We start from the raw sequence: 22,466 nt of genomic DNA on the forward strand, positions 1-22,466 counted from the left end.
TGAGACAATCCATGATTCTGAATCCCTCTCTTGATTAATCCCAGAATACCTGCAATCCATTCCCTGTGGACTGTGTTGCTTAAGTGGCCAAGTTTTAAGCCATGTGAGCCACCAGCACAGAACTGATTAGACTAGAGTGGACACTGGATCCAACGGCAGCCAATCACCAGGCTGGCCATGGACTGGGAATTTCAGCTAAGAATTGTGGAGAGAATTTACCAGTGGAACTGAAAAAAATAAGGATGCCATGAGTTGAAATTAGGGCCATGGCAAACCAAGCTACTTGCAAGCCAAGTTATGAATGGGAAATACATAGAAGCAAAGAAGCCAGTTATTGGAGGTACAAAAGAGGAGGAGATGCTGAGAATATTCTTGAATGTTCCTGAGTTTTCTAGCTCCAGCCCAAATCTGTATATCTTTAAAATATGCCCCTCATTTTCTTCAGGGCTTCCAAATAAACTGATATACCAGCTGATGGTACCCAAAGATTAGAATCATATCGTCTCGTCCTAACGGGAGACACTGAACAGAAAATGTGGATCCTGGCAGGAAGCTGACCGTGGGTGAAGAGACCCTGCTGAGATCCTTTTCTGGCCCCACCTGGCAAGCTGCCAGCCAATGAACGTCTTGGTGGCTCCTCGGGTCAGCCTCCCACCCCAATACACGCACACACCCCCCCAGGTGGTGGAAGCCAGAATGCAGCCCGCCTCTGTGGGCTGGAGTTTGTTCCCACAGTTGGCTGGATTAAGGAAAAAGCTGAACCGGCGAGCTTTCCTGGGCCAAAGAAATGCCAGACACTGAAGCTGGCTGAGCAGGTGGTCACTAATCTCACTTTTAAGGATTTCTTGAAGACGGCAAGCCTCACAATCCAAAAAGAACAAGGACAAACCAAACTGCGGCTCTCCTTTGTAGCCAGAGGGCGGAGGAAGAAGATCTCTGGGTGCAAGCCTCTTCCTCTCCCTGGGACTCAATTTACCCACCTGTACGAGGTCTGTCACATGGAGTTAGGTCTATCAGTTCTCTCAGGTCCCCATGACACCTCCAGACCCAACTTAATGCTGGAAGTGTCTGATGAGAGAGCTCATTCCTGCCTTGGTGCTCTGGAACCCGAAACAAAAACAAACAGGCATGGCCACCTCCTCCACTGAAATGCTCCCAAGGCTGAAGCTTGCAGGCGGGAGGGCAGGGTAGAGGGCAAAGGAGGTATGAAGCAGCAGGGTCTGACCCACCCACCCCCTGCTCCTGGGTGAAGATGCCCCAGGAGGCGAGGTCTGCCAGCCTGCATGTCCATGGGAGCCAGAAGGTGTCTGGCAGCAGCACCAAGAGGCCTCATCCTTCACCCAAGTTGCTGCTGCTTCGCAGAAGGTAAGGGCTGAAGAGGCATTACAAGCTTAATTATTCTCCCAGGGAGACTGGTCTCCGGAGGAGGAGGCTGAAATTGAAGTCTTCTTCCAATGGGGAAAACAAGTTCTTCACCTTGTGCATGTATCATATCCTCTCTATCCCATTCGGGTGGGAAGGTGGACAAATTCAGTTTAAAAGGGTATTTTTGGCCAGGCGTGAGCGTTTGAAAGGGTATTTTTGGCCACGCATAGTGGCTCACGCCTGTAATCCCAGCACTTTGGGAGGCCAAGGTGGGTGGATCACGAGGTCAGGAGTTCAAGACCAGCCTGGCCAACATGGTGAAACTCCATCTCTACTAAAAATACAAAAGTTAGACGGGCGTGGTGGCGTGCGCCTGTAATTCCAGCTACTCGGGAGGCTGAGGCAAGAAATTGCTTGAACCCGGGAGGTGGAGGTTCCAGTGAGCCGAGATCGGGCCACTGCACTCCAGCCTGGGGAACAGAGCCAGACCATCTCAAAAAAAAAAAAAAAAAAAATTGTGTGGGGGTATTTTCAAATAATTTTCAAGTCACCAAATCTAATAATAAGGAAAAGGCTAGTCTGGAATGAAAGGACGAGGGAGGGAGACAATGAGAATGAGAATATGACTAAGCCAGGGAGGGAAAGAGCTGGAACGGCTCAGATTCCCGAGGCTGACACCGAAATTTCCTGGGAGGGGCGCTGAGAACGGCCCGAGGGTCTAGAGTGGGGCTTGGACCCAGATTGGGGGAGATCAGAGAGGCAACTCCTTCCTGAACCTTCTCGAGAATGCCTGGGCGAGATGCAAGTCCAGGCCCTTCTCTAGGGTCTCTTCCCAAAGACTGGTGCGGGTGGGGCAATGGGCTCTTTTGCCGCCGCCTCCCTCCCGCCCGCGGCGCTCCAGCTGGCCCTTATCTCCTCCTTGCACGAATAGCAGTGCCACAGACGCCCCACAGGACTCCGGGAGCCCCACGCCGGCCAGGAATCTGTCCGAGTCTGCGGGCACCCTCCTCTCTCCCCGCAAAGGACTCGCAGGTATCAGGAATCCCCCTAGCTGTTGCTGGGATTCGGAGACAGTCTGCTGGCCTCTGGAGGGCGCGCCTCCGTTGGGGGCTCAGCGTCCCCATCTGCAAAGTGGGGACAGGTGTGTGTCTGGGGAGATTTAATGAATCCTGCCAGGCTGCGGCCCCCGATCCTGCCGTTTGAATTCCAGGGTCGCGGTGGACTGCACGGCGCTGCCGCCTCTGTACGGTGGCGCGTAGAGGCAAAGCGAAAAAGGGGACGCCCCGCGCCTCTTTTCCATCCTGGAAAGGAGTTGGGGTGGTGCCTGGCGCAGAGGCCGTGCGCTCGGGGGCGGGGACGGCCCTCCAGCGCCACCGCGTGGCTGGACTGGACTCGGGCGGCCGGCCCAGAAGAGACGCGAGGGAGCCACAGCCTCACCAGCTACCGCAAAACCAGAACCACGACGACCACAAGTTTTTGTGAAGGTAGCAGCCACGAACGCCGGAGCTGGGCGAACTGGTGTAATATGAGTAAGAAAACGGCAGCTAGTATTCATTGAGCTTTATGACGAGCCCATTACTCTCCAGTCCTTTTCTCATTTAAACTCTAATAATAGGCCGGGCGCGGTGGTTCACGCCTATAATCCCAACACTTTGAGAGGCCGAGGCGGGCGGATCACCTGAGGTCAGGAGTTCGAGACCAGCTTGGCCAACATGGTGAAACCCCGTCTCTACTAAATTACAAAACTTAGCTGGGCATGGTGACAGGCTCTTGTAATCTCAGCTACAGGGGGGTGTGGGGGGTGGGTGGGTAATAAAAGACAGGAGAATTGCAATAATTCACACAGAGCTGGCTGTACGTGAGACTGGAGGGTTTTATTTTTTGTTTTTTGGTTTTTTTTTTTCTTTTTGAGACGGAGTCTCACTCTGTCGCCCACAGGTTGGAGTGCAATGGTGCGATCTCTGCGCACTGCAACCTCCGACTCCTGGGTTCAAGTGATTCTGCTGCCTCAGTCTCCTGAGTAGCTGGGATTATAGGCATTGCAGGCATGCACCACCACTCCCGGCTAATTTTTGTATTTTTAGTAGAGACGGGGTTTCACCATGTTGGCCAGGCTGGTCTCGAACCCCTAACCTCAGGTGATCCACCTGCCTTGGCTTCCCAAAGTGAGAGGATTACAGGCATGAGCCACCGCGCCTGGCCTGGAGTTTTATTATTACTCAAATCAGTCTCCAGGAGCATTGGGGGAGCAGAGTTTTTAAGGATAACTTGGTGGGTAGGGGGAAGCCAGTGAGCCAAGAGTGCTGCTGATTGGTCAAAGATGAAATCATAGGGAGTCGGAGCTGTTTTTTTGGGCTGAATCAGTTCTTGGGTCCAGGGGCCACAAGATCAGATGAGCCAGTTTATCGATCTGAGTGGTGCCAGCTGATCCATCAAGTGCAGGATCTGCAAAATATCTCAAGCACTGGCCGGGCATGGTGGCGCACGCCTGTAATCCCAGCACTTTGGGAGGCCAAGACAGGTGGATCACCTGAGGTCAGGAGTTCGACACCAGCATGACCAATATGGAGAAACCCCATCTCTACTAAAAATACAAAATTAGCCGGGTGTGGTGGTGCATGCCTGTAATCTCAGCTACTCAGGAGGCTGAGGCAAAAGAAACGCTTGAACCTGGGAGTTGGAGGTTGTGGTGAGCTGAGATCACACCATTGCACTCTAGCCTGGGCAACAAGAGCAAAACTCTGTCTAGAAAAAAAAAAAGAAAGAAAGAAAAAAGAATCTCAAGCACTGGTCTTAGTTTAGGGAAGGTTAGAATCTTGTAGCCTCCAGCTACATGACTCCTAAACCATAATTTCTAATCTTGTGGCTAATATTAGTCCTACAAAGGCAATCTAGTCCCCAGGCAAGAAGGAGGTCTGCTTTGGGAAAGGGCTGTCTTTGTTTAAACTATAAACTATATATAGAGGTTTCTCCCAAAGTTAGTTCAGCCTTTGCCAAGGAATGAACAAGGACAGCTTGGAGGTTAGAAGCAAGATGGAGTCAGTTAAGTTTGATCTCTTTCACTGTCTCGGTCATAATTTTGCAAAGGCAGTTTCAAGCTGAGATCGCACCACTGCCCTCCAACCTGGGTGACAGAGCAAGACACTGTCTCAAAAAAATAAAAATAGAAATAAACTCATAATAATCTTTGAAGCAGGTACTACTATCAAATATTAGTTCCATCTCACAGAGGAGGAAACTGAGGTTTAGAAAGTCTGAGCAACTCGCTCAAGTCCTCCCTTGATGGAGAAAGCTGACCCACTGAAGCCCCCAACAATTTCCAACTGGACACCTGGAAATGTGGGGGGAATATTCTAGTTTGCCATGGAGCTGAAATCATCCGGGCTTTAAAGACCCTCCCATGCCCCCGTTTGTGGTTAACTCCTGCGTCCCTGCTCCAGGGAGCGGCCTCCACCTCTCTATTTTGAAGGAGAATGATGTCCATGGCCACCAAGGTCAGAGGCCAAAGAACAGAGCTTTTCTCTGATGCCCAGGAGACTTGGCAGGAAGAGTGCTTGGAGACTTGAGAGTCAGAGATTGGGGAAATCTGGGTAGTCAGGAGCTTCCGGAAGGGTAGGAAAAATGCCAGGTTACTCAAGTTCTGAGCCCTGCTCTGCTTCCAACTGGCTATGTGATTTTGGACAAGTGCCGTCTCTTCTCTGGGTCTCAGTTTCCCTCAAAATGGGAGGATTCTTCCAGAAGGTCTGATATCTCTTCCCTTTCCCCACCTCCCCTTATCTCTCCTACACAAACTGCTCCCCACTGTCCCACCCAGACTGGCTCTAACATTCCAGAAGCCTTGAACTGTGGTTTGAAAGTCCCAGCTGCAAGTTGCTGCCCATCCCTGAGGCTCCTCCTGAGCTCTGGGCCCAGGGCTTTAGGTCCTGCTAAGGTATGTGGTCTTGGCAGGTTGGAGAGATCAGAGGGGAGGAAGGCCCAGTGCCTCTGAGACAGGCCTCAGGGAGGCCTGCATTGTGATGACCTCATTCATTCTATGACATCATCCTCTCACCCACCCTCTCTTCTCCCTGGTCAACCGCTCTGCAAACAACCATCAATCTGAATCCCAAAGGCCTGAGAAAGTCTGTTCTCCAGTACCTGCTGCTGATCTGTTTCAACCAACAAGAAGCACCATGAAATTGGAATTCACCGAGAAAAACTACAACAGCTTCGTGCTGCAGAACCTGAACAGACAGAGGAAACGCAAAGAGTACTGGGACATGGCCCTGAGCGTGGACCACCACGTCTTCTTTGCACATCGCAACGTGCTGGCTGCTGTCTCCCCGCTGGTGAGGAGCCTCATCTCCAGCAATGACATGAAGACCACCGATGAGCTTTTCATCACCATTGACTCCAGTTATCTGAGCCCGGTCACAGTGGACCAGCTTCTGGACTACTTCTATAGCGGCAAGGTGGTGATCTCCGAGCAAAACGTGGAGGAGCTGCTTCGTGGGGCTCAGTATTTCAACACACCACGCCTTCGAGTTCACTGCAACGACTTCCTTATTAAGTCCATCCGCCGTGCCAACTGCTTGCGCTACCTCTTCTTGGCCGAGCTGTTTGAGCTCAAAGAGGTATCAGACTTAGCTTACTCAGGCATTCGCGACAACTTCCACTACTGGGCCAGTCCTGAGGGCTCCATGCATTTCATGCGCTGTCCCCCTGTTATCTTCGGCCGCCTGCTCCGTGATGAAAACCTTCACGTGCTCAATGAAGACCAGGCTCTCAGCGCACTCATCAATTGGGTGTACTTCCGGAAGGAGGAGCGGGAGAAGTATTTCAAGAAGTTCTTCAATTACATCAATCTCAATGCCGTCTCCAACAAGACACTGGTGTTTGCCAGCAACAAGCTGGTGGGCATGGAGAACAGCTCATCCCATGCAACCCTGATTGAGAATGTCCTGATGGACCGCAAGCAGGAGCGGCCATGCAGCCTGCTGGTCTACCAGCGGAAAGGGGCCCTGCTTGATTCAGTGGTCATCCTCGGTGGCCAGAAGGCCCACGGCCAGTTCAATGATGGAGTGTTTGCCTATATCATCCAGGAGAACCTGTGGATGAAGCTCTCAGACATGCCCTATCGGGCAGCAGCACTTAGTGCCACCTCTGCTGGTCGCTACATCTACATTTCTGGTGGCACCACTGAGCAGATTTCAGGGCTGAAGACAGCCTGGCGGTATGACATGGATGACAACTCCTGGACCAAGTTGCCCGACCTGCCCATCGGGCTTGTCTTCCACACCATGGTGACCTGTGGGGGGACGGTGTACTCAGTGGGCGGGAGCATTGCCCCAAGGCGGTATGTCTCCAACATCTATCGCTATGATGAGCGGAAGGAAGTCTGGTGCCTGGCAGGAAAGATGAGCATCCCCATGGATGGCACCGCCGTGATCACCAAAGGTGACCGGCATCTGTACATTGTCACTGGACGGTGCTTGGTGAAAGGTTATATCTCCCGGGTCGGGGTGGTGGACTGCTTTGACACTAGCACTGGGGACGTCGTCCAATGTATCACCTTCCCCATTGAGTTCAACCACCGGCCCCTGCTCTCTTTCCAACAGGACAACATCCTCTGCGTGCACAGCCACCGGCAGAGCGTGGAAATCAATCTGCAGAAAGTGAAGGCCAGCAAGACGACCACCTCAGTGCCTCTCTTGCCCAACAACTGCCCCTTGGATGTGTCCCATGCTATATGCTCCATTGGAGACAGCAAGGTGTTTGTATGTGGGGGTGTCACCACTGCCAGCGATGTCCAGACAAAGGACTACACCATCAATCCAAATGCCTTCTTGCTGGACCAAAAGACAGGCGAGTGGAAGACCCTGGCTCCCCCACCAGAGGCACTGGACTGTCCTGCCTGCTGTCTAGCCAAGCTACCTTGCAAGATTCTTCAAAGGATTTAAACAACATTTTAAGTGGGAGAATAAGTAAATGCATTATTATTCACAATTTAATGAGAGAAAGAGAGGAAGATGGCCTGTTGTTTCCTTCTTAGTGTTCCAGTCCATGCTTGGCCCTGAAGGTGGAGATCCTAGGGTAGGGCTGCTCCCAGTGGGTGGAAACTCAGGGCCACTATGTCATTGGAGGTATCCAACAGGGGCTGGAAAGGAACCCCTGGTGGGTGGAATTGAGGCCCCTCCCAGGCACCGACCAAGGCGATGTCTGTCCCCTATTCTGTACCCCTGTGGTCACCTCTCAGGCATCTGCTAGATCAGCAGGTAAACATCTGCTCAGAGCTGTGAAGCATCAAGCTCCTCCAGCACCCGCTTCCCTCAGGTCTTCTGCAAAAGCAGGTGAGGACCTGTCCCAGGTCTAAGAGAGGAACCTCATGGCCAGGAAGGAAAAGGTGATCTGGGCAAGGCTCAGAAAAGAAGGCAGAAGGAACAGGGGAAGCAAGGTTGCTTGGCTACTGTATTTGCCCATGCAGCTACGGTAGTTTGTGTCTCATTTGTGGGAAAGTTGCAGGTTCCTTACAATTATTTCTAGTAAGCCAACTACATTGAGAACTTTCTCCAGGAATATGAGTCTGAGGGACTGGGGTTAAAAGAGAGGCCAGTAAAGTGAGAAGAAAGAAACATATCCTGGCCGGGCACAGTGGCTCGCGCCTGTAATCCCAACACTTCAGAAGACTGAGGCAGAAGGACCACCTGAGCCCAGGAGTTTGAGGCCAGTCTAGGCAATAAAGTGAGACCCCGTTTCTAATGTAAAAAATAGTAATAAGGCCAGGGGTGGTGGCTCACGCCTGTAATCCCAGCATTTTGGGAGGCCGAAGCAGGTGGATCACCCGAGGTCAGGAGTTTGAGACCAGCCAGCCTGACCAACATGGTGAAACCCCGTCTCTACTAAAAATACAAAATTAGCAGGGCATGGTGGCACATGCCTGTAATCCCAGCTACTTGGGAGGCTGAGAGGCAGGAAAATCGCTTGAACACGGGAGGCAGAGGTTGCAGTGAGCCAAGATCACGCCACTGTACTCCATTCTAGGTGACAAGAGTGAAACTCTGTCTCAAAAAAAAAAAAAAAAAGAATCTACTTTTGCATTTGGCAAGCAGCTAGACTAAGGGCACTAGAAAGCCTGGATTGCTTTAATTCAATTGAGGCATTATATGATTCAAAGTTAGGCTTTAGTCTATTTCCACCTTTATTCTTAGTGTGTAGCCCTTTAGGATCCCAACAAAAATCACTTTTCTGGGGCTTCCCAATTACATATGACTAGCCTCTCTTCTATCTTTTCAGTGCTTGCCCTCTGCTGCCCTGGCCATCTCCCTATACCCTATCACCGCCAGCATCTATCACACAGTAATTTATAAGCATTGATTATTGTCTTTCTCCTAGCTAAGATCAATGTTTGCTTTTTCGATGTTGTTGTTGTTGAGATGGAATCTCACTCTCTCATCCAGGCTGGAGGGCAGTGGTGAAATCATAGCTCACTGCAACCTCAAACTCCTGGACTCAAGGGATCCTCCCGCCTCGGCCTCCTGAGTGGCTGGGACTGCAGGTGCTTGCCACCACACGTGGGGAGGTTTTTTTGTTTGTTTTTAAATTTTTTGTGGTGATGTGGTCTCACTTTGTTTCCCAGGCTGGTCTTGAACTCCAGGGCTCAAGCAATCCTCCCACCTCGGTCTTCCAAAGTGCTGGGATTACAGGCGTGAGTCACTGTGCCCGGCATTTGTTGCTTTAAGAGGTGGGAACTCTGTCTTAATCTCTCACCCAGTACCCTTCAGAAATAATTGTGTGGCCCTTGATCTGCCCTGGGAGTGCTGAGGAGGAATTCTACACAGGTTAATCTCTGTCTCCCTGAGAATCCAGGGCTCTTTCCTGATAGGCTGTCAAGTGCTCTCCTCATCCCTGTCACCCCACCCAGGCCAGGGGCTCCCTACCCACTATTCTCTCCCTCGGCCTCTACTGTCCTGGAAGTCCTGGCTAGCCTCTTTTTCAATCCCAGACCTACACCCCTTGAACTTTTTCTCTTCTCAGAGTCTCAGACCTGTTGGCGGGGCTCACTCTGCATTCAAATGGTCTCAAATGGAATCATTTTTATGATGGTTAATTTCTTTTTTTTTTTTTTGAGACAGAGTCTTGCTCTGTCACCCAGGCTGGAGTGCAGTGGCTCACTGCAACCTCCGCCTCCTGGGTTCAAGCCATTCTCCTGCCTTAGCCTCCCCAGTAGCTGGGACTACAGGCACGCGCACTACTACTCCCAGCCAATTTTTGTATTTTAGTAGAGACGGGTTTTCACCATGTTGGCCGGGCTGGTCTCGAATCTTGACCTCGTGATCCGCCTGCCTCGTCCTCCCAAAGTGCTGGGATTACAGGCGTGAACCACTGCACCCGGCCCTTCTTCTTCTTCTTCTTCTTTTTTTTTTTTTTTTTTTGAGGCGGCGTCTCGCTCTTGTCACCCAGGCTAGAGTGCAGTGACATGATCTCGGCTCACTGCAACCTCTGCCTCCCGGGTTCAAGCAATTCTCCTGCCTCAGCCTCCTGAGTAGCTGGGACTACAGGCACCCGCTACAACACCCGGCTAATTTTTGTACTTTTAGTAGAGATGGGGTTTCGCCATGTTTGCTAGGCTCTCTCAAACTCCTGACCTCAGGTGATCCTCCCGCCTCAGCTTCCCAAAGGGCTGGGATTACAGGCGTGAACCACCTCGCCCGGCCTGTGATGGTTAATTTTATGTGTCAACTTGGCTAGAGCATGGTACCTAGAGAGCTAGTCAGACATTATTCCATATTTTTTAATTTTTTTTTTTTTTTTTTGAGATGGAGTCCTGCTCAGGACTATAGTGCAGGCTATAGTGCAGTGGCACGATCTCAGGCTCACTGCAACCTCCGCCTCCCGGGTTCAAGGATTCTCCTGCTTCAGCCTCCTGAGTAGCTGGGACCCATCACCATGCCTGGCTAATTTTTGTATTTTTAGTAGAGATGGGGTTTCACTATATTGGCCAGGCTGGTCTCGAACTGCTGACCTCAAGTGATCTGCTGACCTCGGCCTCCCAAAGTGCTGGGATTACAGGTGTGAGCCATTGTGCCCAGCCTATTTTTAAATTTGTATTTTATTTTATTTTAGTCTTTTTCTTTTTTTGTGAAGAATGGGGTCTCACTATGTTGCTCAGGCAGGTCTCAAATTCCTGGGCTCAAGCTTTCCTCATGCCTCTGCCTCCTTAATTGCTGGGATTACAGGCATAAGCCACTGTGCCCGGCTGTTATTTTATTTTTTATTATTTTATTGATTTATTTTCTACCTGCCATTAATGATGCAAATAAATAAATTGAGGGGGCAGAGCAAGATGGCTGGATAGAGGGCTCCACCAGTCTTCCCTCTGCAGGAAAACCAAGTTCGACAACTATATACACAAGGGGAGCACCTTCATAGGAGCCAAAAATCATGTGAGCACTCACAGTGCCTGGTTTTGACTTCATATTGCCAAAAGAGGCACTGAAGAGGGTAGGAAAGACAATCTTGAATTACCCATGCTGCCAGCATCCTCCAGCAGCCACATAGCATGGAGTTCTATATGTGAGCTTGGGGATGGAGAGCCTAGTGATTGTGAGGCTTTGCATTGAACTCAGTGCTGCCCTGTCACAGAACCAGGCTATACTCAGCTGCTGCCTGACCACAGAGGAAGCATTTGCACTGGCCCAAGCCAGAGGGGAATTGTCCAGCCAGCAGTTGCAGCTTGAGTTTCGGCAAGTCTCACCAGTGCTCTGGGGCCCTGAGTGAACTTGAAGGCCACAAAGATTACAATTCCTAGGCGAGTCCTGGTGCTGAACTGGGCTCAGAGCCACTGGACTTGGGGGGCATGCAACCTACTGAGATACCAGCCAGCTGGTTAAGGGAGTGCTTGCATCACCCCTTCTCCGACCCCAGGCAGGACAGCTCACAGCTACAAAAGAAAACTCTTCCTTCTGCTTGGGGACAGGAGGGAAAACTAAAGAGGACTCTGTCTTGCATCTTGGATATCAGCTCAGCCACAGTAGGATAGGGCACTAGTCAGAGTCAGAAAGCCTCCATTCCAGGCCCTAGTCCTTACACATTTCTAGACACACCCTGGGCCAGAAGGGAACCTACTGCCTTGAAGGGAAGAATCCAATCCAGGCAGGATTCATCACCTGCTGATTAAAGAGCCTTTGGGCCCTGAAAAGCCAGCAGCGACACCCAGGTAGTAAGCTGTGCGCCTTGGGTGAGACTCAGAGACGCATTGGCTGCAGGTGAGACCCAGCACATTCCCAGCTGTGGTGGCCTCAGGGGGAGATTCCTTCTGCTTGAGAGAAGCAGAAGGAAAAGTAAAGGGGACTTTGTCCTGCACCTTAGGTACCAGCTTGGCCACAGCGGGGTAGAGCACCAAGCAGGCTCTTAGGTTCCCCAATTCCCGGCCTTGACTCTTAAATGTCATTTCTGAACCTACACTGGGCCAGAGGGAAGCCCACTGCCCTGAAGAGTGAGTCCCAGGCCAGGCCTGGCAGCATTCACCACAGCTAACTGAAGAGCACTTGGGGCCGGTCGCGGTAGCTCACGCCTGTAATCCTAGCCCTTTGGGAGCCCAAGGTGGTGGATCACTTGAGGTCAGGAGTTCAAGGCCAGCCTGGGCAACATCATGAAACCCTGTCTCTACTAAAAATACAAAAATCAACTGGGTGTGGTGGCACTTGCCTGTAATCCCAGCTACTCAGGAGGCTTAGGCAAGAGAATCGCTTGAACCCGGGAGGCAGGGGATGCAGTGAGCCGAGATCACGTCACTGCACTCCAGCCTGGGCCAAAGAGAGAGACTCTGTCTCAAGAAATAAATATATAAGAAAAAAGAGCACTTGGGTCTTAACTGAACATCAGTGGTAGCCTGGCAGTACTCCCTGTGGGCTTGTAGTGGTGGCTATGGGGTGAGGCTCCTCTGCTTATGGAAAGGGGAGGGAAGAGTGGGAAGAACTGTGTGACACAGCAGTGCAATAGGACACCTCTCTGGATCTACCCAGGGCCTGGGGGAACTCACTGCCCTAAAGGGAAAAACAGAAGCCTGACTAGCTTTACAACCTGCTGATTGAAGAGCCCTAGGGCCTTGAACAAACATAGGCGGTAGCTTGGTAGTGGTTACAGAGGGCCTTGGGTAAGCCCCAGGGCTGTGCTGGCTTCAGGTCTGACCCAGAGCGGTTCCAGTGCTGGTGGCCACAGAGATGCTTGTGTCACTCCACCCCAGCTCCAGGCAGTTCAACACACAGAGACTCCATATGTTTGGGGGAAGGTAAGGGAAGAGAACAAGAGCCCCTGCCTAGGAATCCAGAGAATTCTTTCAGAGCTTATCCATGACCACCAAGATGGTATTTCTATGAGTCTGCAAGAACCACAGCATTACTTGGCGTAGGGTGCACCCTAATGCAGATGTGGCTTAGATCACAACACCCAAATCCTTTCAAAGACTTGGAAAGCCTTCCCAAGAAGAACGGGTTCAAACAACCCCAGACTGCAAACACTGCAATAAATACCTAACCCTTCAATGCCCAAACACTGACAAACATCCATAAGCATCAACACCGTCCAAGAAAACATGACCTCATCAAACAAACATTAAGGCACCAGGGACCAATCCTGGAGAAACAGAGATATGTGACCTTTCAGACAGTGAATTCAAAATAGCTGTTTTGAGGAAATGCAACAAAATTCAAGATAACATAGAGAAGGAATTCAGAATTCTATCAGATAAATTTAACAGAGACCGAAATAGTTTAAAAGAATTTTTTTTTTTTTGAGACAGAGTTTCACTCTCGTTGCCCAAGCTGCCCATGCCCAAGCAACAAGCTGATCTAAATGGCGCAATCTCAGCTCACCGCAACCTCTGCCTCCCAGGTTCAAGTGATTCTCCTGCCTCAGCCTCCCGAGTAGCTGGGATTACAGGCGTGCGCCAGCAGACCCAGCTAATTTTGTATTTTTAGTAGAGACAGGGTTTCTTCATGTTGGTCAGACTGGTCTCGAAATCCCGGCCTCAGGTAATCTGCTTGCCTCAGTCTCCTAAAGTGCTGGGATTACAGGCGTGAGCCACCACACCCGGCCCTAAAAGAAGTTTTTATTATTATTATTATTATTATTTATTTTTTTTTTTTTTGGAGATGGAGTTTTGCTCTTGTTGCCCAGGCTGGAGTGCAGTGGCGCAATCTCAGCTCACTGCAGCCTCCATCTCCCTGATTTAAGCAATTCTCCTGCCTCAGCCTCCTGAGTAGCTGGGATTACAGGCACCCACAACCATGCCTGGCTAATTTTTTGTATTTTTAGTAGAGACGGGGTTTCACCATGTTGGCCAGGCTGGTCTCAAACTCCTGGCCTCAAGTGATCCACCCGCCTGGGCCTCCCAGAGTGCTGGAATTATAGGCATGGACCACTGTGCCCGGCCTCTGTATTTTCAAATAGCTTGTCTTGAAGCTCACTAATTCTTCTGCTTGATCAATTCTGTTATTAATAGACTCTGATGCATTCTTAAGTTGTCAATTGTATTTTTCAACTTCAGAATTTCTGCTTTTATAATAATAAATTATAAAGTAAGAATATTACAATAAATATAAATAAATTATAAGAATAATTAAAACTTGGCTGGGCACAATGGCTCATGCCTGTAATCCCAGCACTTTGGGAGGTCGAGTCGGGTAGATCACTTGAGGCCAGGAGTTTGAAACCAGCCTGGCCAACATGGCAAAACCCTGGCTCTACTAAAAATACAGAAAAATTAGCCGGGCATGGTGTCTGTTCTCCCAGCTACTCAGGAGGCTGAGGCATGAGAATCACTTCAACCAGGGAGGCAGTTTGCAGTGAGCTGAGATTGCACCACTGCATTCCAGCCTGGGCGAGAAAGAGACTGTCTCAAAAAAAGAAAAGAAAATATACAGTCAGAGGAGACAAAAAAAAGGAATAAAAATGAAGCACAGCTGGGCACAGTGGCTGATGCCTATAATCCCAACATTTTGGGAAGTTGAGGTGGGCAGATCACCTGAGATCAGAAGTTCAAGACCAGCCTGGCCAACATGGTGAAATCTTGTCTCTACTAAAAATACAAAAATTAGCCAGGCATGGTAGCGTATGCCTATAATCCCAGCTACTCGGGAGGCTGAGGCAGGAGAATCACTTGAACCTGAGAGGTGGAGGTTGCAGTGAGCTGAGATCGCACCACTGCACTCCAGCCTAGGTGGCAGAGTGAAACTCTGTCTCAAACAAACAACAACAACAAAAATTGAAGCACACCTACAAGATCTAGAAAATTGCCTCAAAAGGGCAAATCTAACAGTTATTGGCATTAAAGAGGAGGTAGAGAAAGAGAAAGAGGTAGAAAGTTTATTCAAAGGGATAATAACAGAGAACTTCCCAAACCTAGAGAATGTCAATATTCAACTACAAGAAGGTTATAGAACACCAAGTAGATTTAACCCAAAGAAAACTGCCTCAAGGCACTTGATAATCGAACTCCCAAAGGTCAAGGACAAAGAAAGGATCCTAAAAGCATCAAGAGAAAACAAACAAATAACATAAAAGGGAGCTCCAATACTTCTGGCAGCAGATTTTTCAGTGGAAACATTACAGGCCACAGGAAAGAGTGGCATGACATATCTAAAGTGCTGAAGGGAAAAAAAAAATTACCTTAGAATGTCTGGAGAAAATATCCTTCACACATGAAGGAGAAATACTTTCCCAAACAGGCTGGGTGCAGTGGCTCATGCCTGTAGTCCTAGCTACTCCGGAGGCCGAGGCAGGAGAATCATTTGAACCCAGAGGGCAGAGGTTGCAATGAGCAGAAATCACACCAATACACTCCAGTCCGGGCAACAGAATGAGACTCTGTCTCAAAAAAAAAAAAAAAAAAAAAAAAGTTTAAAAAGCAAAGGGACAGGCCAGGTGTGGTGGCTCATGCCTGTAATCCCAGCACTTTGGGAGGCTGAGGCAGGCAGATCACCTGAGGTCAGGAGTTCGAGACCAGCCTGGCCAATATGGTGAAACCCTCATGTCTACTAAAAACGCAAAAATTAGCTGGGCATGGTGGCGCACGCCTGTAATCCCAGCTACTTAGGAGGCTGAGGCAGGAGAATCACTTGAACCCAGGAGACTGAGGTTGCAGTGAGCCAGGATTGTGCTACTGGCACTCCAGCCTGGGCGACAGAGTGAGACTTTGTCTCAAAAAAAAAAAAAAAGCAGAGGGACAAAGTTAAAGTGTAGAGTGATAGTTTTCTTTTTGTTGTAAGTTTATTTGTTTATGCAAACAGTGTTGTTAGCCAAAATAATGGCTGGCGCCGCTGTGCGGTCTTCCGCCTGTAATCCCAGCACTTTGGGAGGCCGCAGACGGCGGATCACGAGGTCAGGAGATCGAGACCATCCTGGCTAACACAGTGAAACCCCGCCTCTACTAAAAAAATACAAAAAAAAATAGCCGGGCGCAGGTGGCGGGCTCGTAGTCCCAGCTATAAAGGCTGAGGCAGGAGAATGGCGTGAAACCTGGAGGCGGAGCTTGCAGAGCTGAGATCCCGCCACTGCACTCCAGCCTGGGCTTACAGCAGCGGTGACTCCCTCTCAAAAAAAAAATACCGGGTTAAAAGTACGGTAAGCCCGGATAATATGAAATCAGAAAACATACAACGGATACACAAAAAATAAAAAGCAAGAAATTAAATCATGCCATAGAGAAAATTACCTTCACTAAAAGGAAGACAGGAAGGAAGAAAAGAAGGAAGAGAAGACCACAAAACAACCAGAAAACAAATAACAAACTGGCAGGAGTAAGTCCTTACTTATCAATAAGAACATTGAATTTTATTTTTATTTTTATTTATTTATTTTTTTGAGACAGAGTCTGTCTCTGTTACCCAGGCTGGAGTGCAAGGGCACGATCTCAGCTCACTGCAACCTCTGCCTCCCAGGTTCAGGTGATTCTCCTGCCTCAGTCTCCTGAGTAGCTGGGACTACAGGTGTGTGCCACCATGCCCGGATAATTTTTTGTACTTTTAGTAGAGACAGGGTTTCACCGTGTTAGCCAGGATGGTCTCGATCTCCTAACCTCGTGATCTGCCCACCTCTGCCTCCCAAAATGCTGGGATTACAGGTGTGAGCCACCATGCCTGGCATAACACTGAATGTTAAGGGACTAAACTCATCACTTTTGTTAGTCTGTACTCATACTGCTATAAAGATCTACCTGAAACTGGGTAATTTTTGAAGAAAATAGGTTTAATTGACTCACAGTTCCTCAGGCTGTACAGGAAGCATGGCTGGGAGACCTCAGGAAACTTAAAATCATGGCAGAAGGTGAAAGGGAAACAAGCACTTCTGACCATGGTGGAGCAGGAGGAAGAGAAAGAACAAAGTGGAAGGTGCTGCACGCTTTTGAAACAACCATCTAATGAGAACTCATTCACTATCATGAGAACAGCAAGGGGGAAGTCCACCCCTTGATCCAATCGTCCCCCACTGGGCCTCTCCTCCAACATGGGACATCACAATTCAACATGAGATTTGGGTGGGAACGCAGAGCCAAACCTATCACCAATCAAAAGACTTAGAGTGAGCCAGGTGCGGTGGCTCACGCCTGTAATCCCAGCACTTTGGGAGGCCGAGGCGGGCGGACTGCTTGAGGTCAGGAGTTTGAGACCAGCCTGGTCAACATGGTGAAACCCCGTGTCTACTAAAAATATAAAAAATTATCCAGGGACGGTGGCACATGCCCGTAATCCTAGGTACTCGGGAGACTGAGGCATGAGAATTGGTTGAGCCTGGGAGGCAGAGGTTGCAGTGAGCCAAGATCATGCCACTGCACACTCCAGCCTGGGCAACAGAGTGAGAATCCATCTAAAACAAACAAACAAGCAAAAGACACACACAGACTGAAAATAAAGGGATGGAAAAAGATATTCCATGCCAATGGAAACCCAGAAAAGAGCAGGAGTAGCTATACTTAGACAAAATAGGTTTCAAGACAAAAACTATAAGAAGAGAAAAAGAAGGTCACTATATGATGATAAATGGGTCAATTCAGTAAGCGGATATAACAATTGCAAATATGTATGTATGCACCTAACACTGGAGCACCCAGATAAAATTAATATAAACCAATTCACTAGTGTTAAAGAGAGTGATAGACCCCAATACAATAAGAGCTGGCGACTTCACCCAACTTTTAGCACCAGACCGATCTTCCAGACAGAAAGCCAATCAACAAACATTGGACTTAACCTACACTATAACCAAATGTAACCAAAATGGATGGTACTGGCATTAAAACAGATACATAGACCAGTGGAACAGAATAGAGAACCCAGAAATAAATCTATACATCTGCAGTAAACTCATTTTTGACAAAAGTGCCAAGAAAATACACTGGGGAAAGGATGGTCTCTTCAATAAATACTGCTAGGAAAACTGGATATCCATACGCAGCAGAATGAAACTAGATCCCTATCTCTCACCGTATACAAAAATCAAATCAAAATGGATGAAAGACTTAAATCTGAGACCTCAAACTATGAAATTACTACAAGAAAACACTGGGGAAACTCTTCAGGACATTGGACTGGGCGAAGATTTCTTGAGTAAAAGTTCACAAGCACAGGCAACCAAAGCAAAAATGGACACATCAAATTAAAAAGCTTCTGTACAGCAAAGGAAACAATCAACAAAATGAAGTGAAGAGACAACTCACAGAATGGGATAAAATATTTGCAGAACCACCCATCTGACAAGGGACTAAGGAGAATATATAAGAAACTCAAACAACTCTATAGGAAAAAAATCTAATAATCCAATTAAAAATGGGTGAAAGATCTGAATAGACATTTCTCAAAAGAAGACATGCAGGCCAGGTGCAGTGGCTCACGCCTATAATCCCAGCACTTTGGGAGGCTGAGGCAGGCGGATCACGAGGTCAGGAGTTCAAGACCAGCCTAGCCAACATAGTGAAACCCTGTCTCTACTAAAAATACAAAAATTAGCCAGGCATGGTAGCGTATGCCTATAATCCTAGCTACTCAGGAGGCTGAGGCAGGAGAATCACTTGAACCTGGGAGGCGGAGGTTGCAGTAAGCTGAGATCATGCCACTTCACCCCAGGCTGGGCGATAGTGTGAGACTCCATCTCAAAAAAAAAAAAAAAAAAAAAAAGAAGAAGAAATACAAACGGGAAACAGGTATATGAAAAGGTGCTTAACATCATTGATCACCAGAGAAATACAAATCAAAACTACAGTGAGATATCATCTAATTCCTAATCAGAATGGCTTTTATCCAAAAGACAGACAAAAACAAACACTGGTGAGGATGTGGAGAAAAGGGAACCCTTTGACATTGTTAGTGGGAATGTAAATTAGTACAGTCTCTATAGACAACACTTTGGAGGTACCTCAAAAAAGCAAAAACAGAACTGCTATATGATCAATCAGTTCCACTCCTTGATATACCCAAAAGAAAAGAAATCAGTAGATAAAAAAATATCTGCACTCCTGTTTATTGCAGCGTTATTCACAATAGCCAAAACTTGGAAGCAACCTAAGTGTCCATCAACAGACAAATGGATAAAGGGAATGTGGTACATATACACAATGCAGTACTATTCACCATAAAAAAAGAATGCGATCCTGTCATTTGCAACAATGTAGATGGAGCTGGAGGTCATTAAGTTAAAAAAGGCAGTCACAGAAATACAAACTTTGGGCTGGGCGTGGTAGCTCACGCCTGTAATTCCAGCACTTTGGGAGAACGAGGCAAGTGGATCACCTGAGGTCAGGAGTTCGAGACCAGCCTGGTCAACATGATGAAAACCCGTCTGTACTAAAAATACAAAAATTAGCCATGTATGGTGGTGCATGCCTATAATCCCAGCTACTCAAGAGGCTGAGGCAGGGAAATTGCTCGAACCCAGGAGGCGGAGTTTGCAGTGAGCCAAGATTGAGACATTGTACTCCAGCCTGGGCGACAGAGTAAGACTCTGTCTCAAAATAAATAAATAAATAAAAAATACAAACAGCATGTTTTCTCTTATTTGTGGGAGCTAAAAATCAAAACAATTGAACTCATGGAGATAGACAGTAGAGGGATGATTACCAGAGACTGGGAAGGGTTGTAGGGGGAGGAGGAGGGGAGGAAGTGGGAATGGTTAATGGGTACCAAAAAAGTAGAATGAGTAGGCCAGGTGTGGTGATTCACATCTGTAATCCCAGCACTCTGGGAGGCCAAGGGGAGAGGATCGCTTGAGCCCAGGAGTTTGAGACAAGCCTGGGCAACATAGGGAGACCCATCTCTATTTTTAAATAAAAAAAAGAATGAATAAGACTTAGTATTTGCTAGCACAACAGTATGACTACAGTCAAAAATAATTTAATAGTACATTTAAAAATAACTAAAAGTATAACTGGATTGTTTATAACACAAAGGATAAATGCTTGTGGGGATGGATACCCCATTGACCCTGATGTGATTATTATGTATTGCATGCCTGTATCAAAACACCTCATGTACCCATAAATAAACGCATCTAATATGTACCTACAAAAATGAAAAATAAATACAGGACAAGCGCAGTGGCTCACGCCTGTAATCCCAGCACTTCGGGAAGCCAAGGTGGGTGGATCACGAGGTCAGGAGATCGAGACTATCCTGGCTAACACGGTGAAACCCCGTCTCTACTAAAAATACAAAAACAAAATTAGCCGGGCGTGGTGGCGGGCACCTGTAGTCCCAGCTACTCGGGAGGCTGAGGTGGGAGAATGGCGTGAACACAGGAGGCAGAGCTGGCAGTAAGCCTAGATCACGCCACTGCACTCCAGCCTGGGTGACAGAGCGAGACTCTATCTCAAAAAAATATAATAATAATATAAATAAATAAATAAATACAAAGAAATTAAAATTAAAAATTTAAAAATTTTACTTTTTTTATTTTTATTTTTATTTTTGAGACAGAATCTCACTCTATCGCTCAGGCTGGAGTGTAGTGGTGTGATCTCGGCTCGCTTCAACCCCTGCCTCCCAGGTTCAAGCGATTCTCCTGCCTCAGCCTCCTGAGTAGCTGGGACTACAGGTGCACACCACCTTGCCCAGCTAAGTTTTGTATTTTTAGAAGAGATGGAGTTTCACCATATTGGTCAGGCTGCTCTCGAACTCCTGACCTCAGGTGATCTGCCTGCCTCGGCCTCCCAAAGTGCTGGGATTACAGGCCTGGGTCACCACAGCTGGCCAAAAATTTAAAAATTTTAAACATTATTCTAGATTTTCCTATGAAGACTTATTTATTTATTTATTTATTTATTTATTTATTTATTTTTGAGACAGAGTCTCGCTCTGTCACTCAGACTGGAGTGCAGCGGCATGATCTCGGCTCACTGCAACCTTTGCCTCCCGGCTTCAAGCATTTCTCCCTGCCTCAGCTCCCGAGTAGCTGGGATTACAGGCATTCACCACCATGCATGGCTAATTTTTTTGAGGACAGACTTTGGTTTTTGTTGCCCAGGCTGGAGTGCAATGGCATGGTCTTGGCTCACTGCAACCTCTGCGTCCCAGGTTCAAGTGATTCTCCTGCCTCAGTCTCCCAACAGGCGCCCACCACCACGCCCAACTAATTTTTGTATGTTTAGTAGAAACAGGGTTTCACCATATTGGCCAGGCTGGTCTTGAACTCCTGACCTCAAGTGATCTGCCCGCCTCAGCCCCACAAAGTGCTGGGATTACAGGCATGAACAACCACATCCAGCCAAAGGTTTTTTTTTTTAAAGATTAACATTTAAATCAGTAAACTCTGAGTAAAGCAGTTCATCCTCTGTAATGTAAGCAGAACTCATCCAATCAGTCAAAGGCTTTAATTTTTTTTCTTTTTTCTGTGGCAATAGTGTGATCTCGGCTCACTGAAAATCCGCCTCCTCAGTTCAAGCGATTCTTGAGCCTCAGCCTCTAAAGTCTCTGGGATCACAGGTGCCCACCACCGTGCCCGGCTAATTTTTGTATTTTTTAGTGGAGACAGAGTTTCTCCATGTTTCCCAGGCTGGCCTCAAACTCCTGACCTCAAGTGATCCACCCACCTTGGCCTCCCAAGTGCTGGGATTACAGGCATGAACCACCACACCCAGCCAAAGGCTTTGATTTTAAAAAAGAATAAAAAAATAAAAAAGACTGACTTCCCTGTAAAAAAAGGAATTCTGCCAGACGACTGATTTCGGACTTGAACTGCAACATTGACTCTTTCCTGGGACTTCAGCCTGCTGGCCTAGCCTGCAGATTCTGGACTTGCCAGGCTCCACAATCATGTGAGTCAATTCCTTGAAACAAATCTCTGTGCCTGTGCCCCTCTTTATCTGTCTCACTCTCAGTCTCTCTCTATGTATGTATGTATACATATATGTACATAGGTGTATGTATACATATATATGTGAATGTAGGTGTATGTATATATACATGTCTGTATGTGTATGTATATATACATATGTGTATGTGTATGTATATATACCTGCGTGTATGTATATATACCTGCATGTATATGCATATACCTATACATGTGTGTATATGCATGCATACATGTTTGTATACAGGTATGCATGTGTGTTTGTATATGCCTGTATGTATACACGCATGTGCGTATACATGCATGTATATATGTACGTATATATACATGCACGCGTATATACATATGTCTACATACATGCATGTACATCTATGTATGCATACATGTATGCGCATATACATGTGCATGCATGTATTCATATACACATACATATATACTACATGTATATATAAATGTATGTGCATATGCATATGTGTATATGCATGTTTGTATACACATATGTGCATATACATACACACATGTGTGCATGTGTGTTTGTGCACATGTGCATGTATGTATGTGCATGTATGCATGTATGCATGTATGTACATGTATGTGTGTATGTGTAGATACATGTGTGTACATGTGTATATACATGTGTGTGCCTGCATGTATGCGTGTAAACATATATGTGCCTGCATGCATGTAGATACCGTATGTGCCTACTTGCATGTAGATACACGTATGTGTGCCTACATGCATGTAGATAATGTATGTGTGCCTACATGTATGTAGATACACATTCA

The 22,466-nt window shown here is 47.6% G+C and overlaps 1 protein-coding gene across 2 annotated transcripts; it reads left to right on the forward strand.

Annotated features, from left to right (window-relative positions):
- Positions 1 to 5,414: 5,414 nt before the first annotated feature.
- On the forward strand, positions 5,415 to 8,006 carry CCIN (calicin). Of its 2 annotated transcripts, XM_009188507.4 has the most exons (2): positions 5,415 to 6,801; positions 6,963 to 8,006. In XM_009188507.4, the coding sequence occupies exons 1-2, from the start codon at positions 5,538 to 5,540 to the stop codon at positions 7,394 to 7,396; spliced, it is 1,698 nt and encodes a 565-aa protein (XP_009186771.1). In that variant the 5' UTR covers positions 5,415 to 5,537; the 3' UTR covers positions 7,397 to 8,006. The 2 variants fall into 2 exon arrangements, with proteins under 2 accessions (XP_009186771.1, XP_003911555.1); XM_003911506.3 differs by having other exon boundaries at positions 5,415 to 7,372.
- The last annotated feature ends 14,460 nt before the right edge of the window (positions 8,007 to 22,466 follow it).

Source organism: Papio anubis, chromosome 13 (assembly GCF_008728515.1).
Source record: "Papio anubis isolate 15944 chromosome 13, Panubis1.0, whole genome shotgun sequence".
NCBI lineage: Eukaryota > Metazoa > Chordata > Mammalia > Primates > Cercopithecidae > Papio > Papio anubis.